At 43.9% G+C, this 9877-nt stretch overlaps 1 protein-coding gene across 1 annotated transcript; it reads right to left on the bottom strand.

The window, feature by feature from the left end:
* Positions 1 to 1380: 1380 nt before the first annotated feature.
* On the bottom strand, positions 1381 to 6154 carry LOC150040689 (uncharacterized). Its single transcript, XM_090326609.1, has 5 exons — positions 6114 to 6154; positions 5320 to 5435; positions 2929 to 3059; positions 2728 to 2831; positions 1381 to 1741 (listed from the first exon to the last, which is right to left on the bottom strand). Exons 1-5 carry the CDS (start codon positions 6122 to 6124, stop codon positions 1477 to 1479), a joined length of 627 nt encoding a protein of 208 aa, XP_090182735.1. The 5' UTR covers positions 6125 to 6154; the 3' UTR covers positions 1381 to 1476.
* Positions 6155 to 9877: the final 3723 nt, after the last annotated feature.

The raw sequence follows: 9877 nt of genomic DNA, 5'->3' as shown, positions 1-9877 counted from the left end.
AGACTTCAGTGCCTGGGCTGGCTTTGAACTACAATCCTCAGATCTCAGCCTCCTGAGTAGCTAGGATTACAGGTGTGAGCCACCATACCTGGCTTCTTCCCTCCCTTTACCTTTCTCTTCCCTCCTGTTCTTTCTTTCTTTTTCTTTCTTTCTTTCTTTCTTTCTTTCTTTCTTTCTCTCTCTCTCTCTTTCTTTCTTTCCTTCCTTCTTCCCTCCCTCCCATTCCTTCTTTCTTTTTTCCTTCTTTCATTTTCTTTCTTGCTTTCTTCTCTCCCTTACTCCTCTCCCTCCCTTCCTTCTTCCCTCCCTCTCTCCCTCCCTCCCTTCCTTCCTTCCTTCCTTTCTTTTTTCATTCTCTTTGTTACTCTCTCCCTTTCCCTCTCCTTTCCTTCCCTCCCTTTTCTTTTTCTTCCTTCTTCCCTCCTTGTTTATCTCTCCTCCTTCCTTCCTTTCTTCCTCCCTCTCTTCCCTTTTTCTTTCTTCATTCCTTCTTTCTCATTCTTTTCTTTCTCCCTCTTTCTATCTTTCCCTCTTTCTTTCTCTCCCTTTCTTTTTCTTTTTCCTCTTTTTCTTTCCCCCCTCTCCTTTTCTCTTTCTCCCTTTCTTTTTTCTCTTTTTCTTTATTTTTCCCTCCCTTTTCTCCCTCTTTCTTTCTTCCTCTTTCTATCTTTCCCCCTTTCTCTTTCTCTCCCTTTCTTTCTCCCTGCCTTCCTCCTTCCCCCTATCTCTCTTCCATCCTTCCTTCCTTCTCTTCTTCCATCTATCCTTCCTTCCTTCCTTCCCTCCTTCCCCCTTCCCTTCCCTCCTTCCTCTCTCCCTCCCTCCCTCCTCTCTCTCTCTCTCTCTCTCTCTCTCTCTCTCTCTCTCTCTCTCTCTCTCTCTCTCTCTCTTCTTCCTTCCTTCTTTCCTTCCTTCCTTCCTTCCTTCCTTCTTTCTCTTTCCTAATACTGGGACTTACACTGAGAGCTTAAAGGATGTTCCTAAACTTGAGCCACACCTCAATTTCTGGATTTTTGGTGACTAATGGATTTTTGGTGAGTAATTAAAGATAACATTCTGAATTCTTATGTCCAGGCTTACTTTGAACTGTGATCCTCAGAACTCAGCCTTTTGAATAGCTAGAATTACAGATGTAAGCTCTGGTACCCAACTTATCTGCTTCATTTAGTGATCTATTCATCCCAGCATCTAGAACATTTGCTTCTCAGTCTCCAGCCTGCCACTTTGAAGGTTCCCAATAGTTGAACCTGAGGGAGGAGAAAAGTGAGTGAATGCAGCTCTACTGGGGCTTTCATTTATGCCTGATTATCCCAGGTAGATTCCTCTAAGAGGATTTCAACAAAGATCAGAACAAGTAGACCAGAGGGATCAAATGGCATCTTTATTTTTTTTCTCTTTACCCAAGAGTAAACTACTTGGGCCAGGAAGAGGAAGGCCTGGGATGGGTGAGAACCTCTAAAGACCTAGCCTCCCCCTCTACTTCTCTTGAGGTTTGGGGTTAGTATTGGAAGTAGGGCCACCACTCTGTAGCCTCTGCTGTCCCTCACCATAGATACCCTTTGATATTGGAGAGAAGCCACCTCCACCTCTACATATATGCTCATGTTGATGAGCATAGAGAGGGTTAAAGCAGTCCACGTCATTGTTCAAATATGTGTCTTTCGCCTCTAGTGCAGTTGACATACATAAAGCCCTGACTGCTGGCAATGAAGTGGATTCTGATGGCACCAAGACACAGGGCCTGTAGGTAAGAGGGAGAAAGATGAGCCTGTCAGGCACTCCTCACAAAGTATACCCATGAGAAGCTATCAACTCCTCACCCCCTCCAAGAGGGTCCCACTCATTCCTGACTCTCTTCTTCTGAACTCTGGGTCTGGGTGCTATCCCTGAGCTTTTCAGCTCAAGGCTACTGCCCTACCCCTGAGCCACAATGCCACTTCCGGTTTTCTAATGGTTAATTGGAGATAGGAGTTTCACATTCTTTAGTGCCCAGGCTGGCTTTGAACTGAGATCCTCACATCTAACCCTCTGAGTAGCTAGGAGTACAGGTGTGAGCCACCACACCTGGCTTCTGCTACTTTTCTAAAAATTAAATTTAATTGTAGTGGGGCTTGAGCTCAAGGCCACATGTTTGGTAGGAAGGTTCTCTACCATCTGAGCCAGGCCCTTCTCTCTCTTACACTTTAGTGATGTTTCAGATAGTATTTTACAAGTTTAACCTAGCTCAGCTTAAGTCTAACATCCTTCTATCTAAACCTTCCATATTGTTGGAGATTATAGGTGTGAACACCACACCTGACTCTCTATCTCCTCCTTAAAGTGAGCATTTTCCTCACTCCTCCTTTTTCTTGGTGCTCTACCTTGTCTTCTCAATAGTCCTTCATCTGTTTGAAGAATCCTTTTATGTAGAGTTGTCCCCAACTACTGTGTTAGGGATGAGACTTAAGTGGTCATGCATGCTAGAAAAGCATGCTGCCGCTGAGACCCATGCCAAGTCCACCTGTCTTTTCTAGAGTCCCTGTCACTCTGCCGGTGATCTCTCTGCTCAATCTCTTCTTAAGACAATCACATTCATTCTTAAAAACTCATCGACCCTCATTCCTGGCTTCACCTTTCTTCCTTCACTTGACCCCATCCTGAGAATATTCCAGAAATGCCAATGCATCTGGACAAACATTCCTTTTAAACGTTGCCTCATTCCCCAGCATTTGTCCATGGAATCCTCACCTGGATTTGGGGCCAGGAAAAAAAGGGCCCTGCCACAGAAAGTAAAATACAACCTTAGAAGATTCTGGAACAGATGCAGATGAGGCTGAGGGCTCATGTGGAGCCTAGAGACAAGAACGGATAGGATAAGAGTCGAGCTAGGTTTAGGTACAAGGCTGTCTCAGTGAGGTCAGGCTGTGGTCTGGGGTGGGAGATACTGACCGATAACCCCAAAGATAACATGGATGGATGGTACAAGATGGCATAAACAATAACTAAACCCAGCAGGATCAGAGATACAGCTAATAGAAGGCGTAGCTTGGGACGAGCAGGTGCTACGGGATTCGACGCATCTGTGTTGAGGGAAAGACAGGTAAGGGGTGAGGACTTCTGTGCTACCCTTCTTGAAGGTGACCAGGTCTGCTTTTAGTCTCTTTGTACCAAAACTGGGGCTTAAACTCAGGGACCGGGTGCTGTCTTTTGGTTTTATGTCTCAAGGCTCGTGCTCTACTACTTGAGCGAAATTTACATTTCCAACTTTCTGGTGGTTACTTGGATTTAAAAGTCTCACATTTTCCTGTCAGGGTTGGCTTTCAATTGTGATCCTCAGATTTCCTCTTCCTGAGTATCAAGTAATACAGGCTTGTGCTACTAGCACCTCACTCTGAGGTTAGGTCATTAACTCCACCCTGTCTGAAATCCTTGCTTTCTTCTCTGAAGACTGTGGCTCCACCTTGTCTATCTATTGGTGCTTCCATCATCTAAATGAGCATTCTGCCTCCACCCTCTGACAAATTCTATTCCTTTTGTCTACCCTTCCACCAATGTATGAAATCCTTTCTTCCTCTCACTATCTACCACTGCCTCCCCATCAGACCAGCACTTGTTCTTCTCACTTTCTCCATCTGACTAGCCCTACCTTCCTCCTGTCAAAATCATTCCCACTTCCCTATCTGAGCCATGTCCTTCCTATGCCTCCTTACTTCGACTTCCATCCTTTTTCTGTCTTGCCTACTTCTTTTATATTTTTCTTTTATCACTGGAGACCAAATTCTGAGCTGTGAACAAGCTAGGCAAATGTTTTACACTAAACTAACTATTTCCAGTCCTTAGAGGTTTAATTTTTTTATTAGGAAAGCAAAGGTATTTTTGTGTGTGCCAGTGGTGGGGCTTGAATTAAGGTCCTGTATACGGTCCCTTAGCCTTTTTATTCAAAGCTAGTGTTCTACCAGTTGAACCACAGCTCCACTTTCAGCATTTTTGTGTGCATTTATTGGAGATAAGCATCTCACGGACTTTCCCGCCTGGAGTGGGTTCAAATTGTGATCCTCAGATCTCAGCATCATGAGTATTAAGATTACATGCTTGAGCCACTGGTTCACAGCAGGATACAAAAGATTATCTAAAAATTATCTAAAACACAAATTGCAATTGTAGTAAAGAAGAGAGCCAGGGGCTGGTAGCTTATGCCTATAATTCTAGCTACACAGGAGCCTGAGATCTGAGGATCACAGTTTGAAGCCAGCCCAGGCAAGAAAGTCCATGAGACCCTTATCTCCAATTAACCACCAAAAAGCCAGAAATGGAGCTGTGGCTCAAGTGATGGAGTGCTAGCTTTGAGCACAAAAGCTCGAGGACATTGCCCAGGCCTTGAGTTAGAGCTGCAGGATTGGCACACAGGCATAACATACACACACACACACACACACACACACACACACACACACACACACACAGAAAAGAAAACTGTACTTAATTGTATTGAGACATTTTCCACAAAATACTAAAACAATAATAATGAGAATTTAATCTCATTTAAGAAAATTAATCTGTTTAAATGTTGCTTTTGTACATTTCTATGAAATTGCATGAAAGAATTTATTTTTGTATCTCCTATGGAAACATGTTTTCACTATTTTTCTATTACATATTCAAAGGGGTCTCTGTGTATAAGATAATTGTATTGGAAGTGGCTCTGTGGCTCAAGGGGTAGGGCGGTAGCCTTGAGCTGAAATGCTCAGGGATAGCATCCAGACCCAGAGTTCAAGCCCCACGACCAACAAAAAAAAGAGATACTTTTATAATATTCTTTGTCACTTTCTTTTCCTCTTCCCCTCTTAAACCAATTTTAGCAGATTCTGTTATTCTATTTTCACACACACACACACACACACACATACACACACATACACACACACATGCATATATATCTCCAATTATAAACACCCCTCCTCCAACCTCTATCATCATCAGCCTTTCAAATTTTGAAATAGGCTCTGTGGAGACAGGCATGGCATCAAATTAGAGTTCCCCATGCCTCAACTTCGAAAGTTCTAGGGTTAGAAACATTGGTCCATCTCTGCTTCTTTCCTCCAGCTGACTAGCTCTGTTCCCTCCTGTATCTTTCTGTCTTGCCATCCATGCCCCCTTCTGACAGACCACTGATTTTTGCCTTCTCTGTCCATCAGAGAAGTCTGACTTCCTGTGTTCATTCCTGCTTCCTCCTTCCATCCAGTTTCCCAGAATTCAAGCCTTCGCCCAAACAGCCATACCCAGACCCTCTATTGATCCACCCCAGCACCCTCTTCCCTGGGCCTCTTTTTCCCCACACACTGGGAACAGAACGATTGGCACAATCAGAGTCACTGCGAGCAGCACAGCCAGGCGCACACAGAGGCTGAGCACATCCTGCTGGTTGTAGAGGAGCAGCGTTTCCTCCTCCATTTTGCCTGGGACATAAGAGGAGAGACATAAAATGCAGGATGTGACAGAAATATGAAGACTGACATCCACAAACCCCACACTTATAGTGTCAGAAGTATACACAAGTGAGATGCATGTGTCCTCCCCTGGAACTTGATGGGTCCAAAGTCTGGGAAGGAAGGAACTCAGAGGTCCTTGTCCCCAGCCCCATCCCTGATCCTATCCATACTCATTGGAGAAGATGAGGTATTCAAATTTCTGCATAAGTAACATGTCCCCGATAAACAAATTGGCATTCCAGTCTATGCTAGGAGGAACTAAGTACTACATGCTATGGAACTCTCATGCTAAGAGCCATGGACTTGGCAAGGGCCCTCAATCCAAGTTCCAACCTCCAGAGTCCACTTCTCCCAGACTGGCATTCTGCTGGTAGACACTGGAGTTCTATGCCACTATCCACCCTCCCTTCTCTACCCTTCAATCACCCATTCTGCCCATTTCTTACATATTCTGCCCACCCATGCCTCTTCTTTCCACCTGATCACTGATGGTCACCTATATATTCACCCATTGCTTTAATCTCTGTTTTCCTCCCTTGTTAACATATTGCTCCTCATCCCTGACCATGCTAACACCCCTCCAGCTGACCCCCTGATCTCTGCCAAACTCATAGCTATTGGAGGTTAAATAGCAGGCAAACTCACCCAGCAATCATGGCTGCACTTAGTACCTTTAGCACTTCTGACTATCCAAAACCACTCCCTTGTCACAATCTATCCTGAAGCTAAAGTTCCAAAGCTTCTATGGGAACGGTCATATACAACAAGCACCCCTCCCCCTCCAGTTGGCCTATCACACAGGACGTTGGCTGCCCACTCACTAGCAGAGTTTCATGTAGATGAACAGGACCTCAGGTGCCACATGAGACCAAAGCCATAATGGGCTCTGTGTAATACATTTGTGCAAGAACAAAAAAAGTCCATGAGGTGAAAGTGTGGGGAACCAGAAAACCTCTTCCTCCTTCCCTCAGCCCCTCTGTCACCCACCCTATTAGATATATGTCAACCCTGGAGGTCCACTGTGTGGCTCTGCTTGAAGTAATGCAGAAATATCATTGTCCTTGTACATTGTTCAAGCCTGTAATCAGTACCCATGCCCGGAGTTCAAGCCCCAGTAACAGCACACATAAAGAATTTGATACCTCTAGTCACATCCAGATAATTCATAATCAAACCAATCATTTATCAGGACACACATAGATAATAAAAGCAAATTTTCTTTTTTTCCATATGTTTTTTATTGTAATTAATACAAGGGTTATATTATATTCACCAGATAGAAGGTGCAATACTTCACAAACATTGATACCCTTTCTCATGTCATGGTCCCCATTTCCCTTCCCCTACCCCCTGGCTCATTTTGATTTCCCCCCTTCCCTATCCAATTTCAGATAACGAATTAAGCATATATAGAATATATCAGATAACACGGTGAAATATTGTAACAATATGAGATAACCAAGGGACAGCAAAAGAGATGAGAGATAACATAGTACATTGAGGACAACAGTCACTCATTATATGGTAAAAAGCAAAATTTCAATTACAACTGTCAGACCACAAACCAACCTCTCTGAAGTAAGACTGAGAAAAACAGACATGCACTTTCACAATATCCAAAGTTTAAGAACTAAAGTCAAGGACAGCCAACAAACAGGCAGATCTTTGTGTCCAAACAGAGGAGATGGGAGTGGAGTTCACACTTCTAGTACCAGTACCTCCAGCCACTGGGAGGCTGAAACGTGAGGCTAAGGAAAGAGAATTGTGAGTACGATGGAAACCTCAGCTACATAGCAAAATCTCATCACAAAAAAAGGAGGAGCTAAAAAAAAGGAGGAATTGGGCATGTGGCTCAGTGGTAGAGTGCTTGCCTAGCATGAGAAAGGCCCTGGCACAGTAAACAAATGTGAATAGGCAGGACTATAGAGGGATAGTGAGTTGCATGCATTTGGCAAATGACACAGCAGCACACCTGGAGTCCCAATGAACACACGCAATTTGACAGATTCCACAGTAGGATAGAACTGGAAACAATTACACAGATCAACAACCAAACTTATATGATTGTACTGCAATAGAGGACATGTGCCATTATAATTAGGGATCACACACATACAATTTGAGAAATGTCAGTCACCAAGTCAAACAGAGAGAGGTGACATTGAACTCACATACATGCCCACACATCAACATACACACATACCACTGGAGTCATGAAGCAAACATTTAGAGCTATACAGAGTCCAAAAGCCTGTTGAACACAAAATCAAAGCCAGAATCAGCTGGATTGGGAACTTTGAAAGAACAAGTATAACAGACATACCTAGCTGTCACACATCACATAGCCAGCCAGAGAGAAACAGCCAGTACAACAGTCACAGAGTCAAACCCAGAGTCCCAGATAGTAGGTCAGTGCATTTACCACCACCATCACCTACATCAGCTCATACTGGTTGTTTAGAACCGCCAGAATCAGCTGATTTACCAAAACAGCACATGATTCTACAGGCCTCCTAGAGTCTGAAGAGTCACATATATTCTAGGTATTCACCATCTGCAGGAGTCACCATCTGGCCAGCCCAAGTCTCTACTAACAGGCTGAGCACAAGTGGCTTATGCTTGCTATTCTAAGTTCTAAAGAAATAAGACTTGAACTCAGATACTGGGAGCTGATGCTCTATTACTTTTTTTGTTCCAGGCTGATTCTCTATCACTTGAGATAGTTCCATTTTACTTTTATTGGTAAATTGAAGGTAAGAGTATGGACTTTCCTGCCCAGGCTGCCTTCAAACAGCAATCTTCAGATCTCAGCCTTCTGAGTGCCTAGGATTATAGCCATCAGTCACCCACATGTGGTTTAGTTCTGCTTTTTGCTGATTATTTTGAAGGTGCCTGGGCTAGTTTTGAACCTCATTCCTCCACATTTCAGCCTCCAAAGTACATAGGATTTCAAGTATGAGCCACCAGCTCTTGGCTAAAACTCAGGCTCTTTAAGCCATCCTTCTCTATACCTATCTTGAGGGCTGGCAATTCATATATTGGCCCCATCTTTCCAGGAAGAAAGTAAAAAAAAAGTCATCATTCTGTTTGAATTGAGTGTTACTCCATTGCTTGTTGAAGAACATTACACTTGTATGATATGAAATTCTATTGAGGTAAAATAGAAGTTAATACTTATGGGCCACAGTATAACCCTATCCACATTTCCACTCAAGTGACACCTATCTCTTCCTGAAGGGACAGCCAGTCAAGGCATGCTTACAGTTGCCCTTACCACCTCCTTTCTAGTGCCCCCTCCCTGTAGTGGCTTTGACAAGTCTACAGTTGTCTGTGGATCCCACTCTCACATTTCTGCCAACTTCAGTTCTGCCTATCTCTATCCTCTCATGTCCGATTGCCATCAAGACCCTTGCCTATACCTCTCTGCACTTCCTCCTTCCACCTCCATATCTTGGGAAGATGATGTTACATCTATACCTGCAATTTGGAGTAGAAACAGGGCCATATTAAACTCTTTCTTTTCCACCGTGCACAACCATTTTTAATGTCCTTAGAGACACAATGAGGTTTTATTTATTTATTTATCCAGTACTGGGGCTTGAACTTAAGGCCTGAGCCAGACATTGTCCCTTAGCTTTTTCACATAAGGCTGGCATTCTACCACTTGAGCCACACCTCCACTTCCAGATATTCAGGGATTAATTGGAGATAAGAATCTCATGGATTTTCCTGCCTAGGCTAGCTTTAAACCATGATCCTTTGATACCAGCCTTATCTGTGGCTAAGTTTACAGACATGAGTCACTGGTGCTCAGTTTGCAGTGAGTTCTAAATCTAGGCCTCCTTCTTATGCCAACTGTACAAAAGCTCTGGAAAGATGCCCACCACGTCTGGAACCCATCAATTTTCTATAGAAAAATGTTGAGGTGACAGTGGCCACCTTCCAAGGCTGAGTGTGAGGTAGATGTGCAAAGTCAGCGCAGCGTGATGTAGATCCTGGACCAATGCTTCATGTCCATTAGTAGCTTCTCTTTTAGTGCTAGGAATTGAACCCAGGACCTCAAGCATGCACTTCACCACTGAGCTGCTCCTCAGCCCACCCTTGGTGGTTGTGTGTGTGTGTGTGTGTGTGTGTGTGTGTGTGTGTATGCATGTGTGTGTGCGTGCATGCTTGCGCCAGCTTTAGAACTTGCGGTTAGGACCTGAGTGCTGCCTCTTAGTTTTTTCACTTGAGTCTGGCATTCTATCACTTGATCCATAGCTCCAATTCAAGCTTTTTGTTTTGGGTAGTTAACTGGAGAAAAGAATCTGAATGAATTTCCTGCCTGGGCTGGCTTCAAACCTTGATCTTCAGATCTCAGCCTCCTGAGTGGCTAGATTTACAGGCATGAGCCACTGGTGCCCAATCAC

The sequence above is a fragment of the Megascapheus bottae genome, chromosome X (genome assembly GCF_031878675.1).
Source record: "Megascapheus bottae isolate mThoBot1 chromosome X, mThoBot2.hap1, whole genome shotgun sequence".
NCBI classification, from domain to species: domain Eukaryota; kingdom Metazoa; phylum Chordata; class Mammalia; order Rodentia; family Geomyidae; genus Megascapheus; species Megascapheus bottae.
Note: the sequence above shows the minus strand (reverse complement) of the source record. Positions and strands in the feature narration are given on the sequence as shown.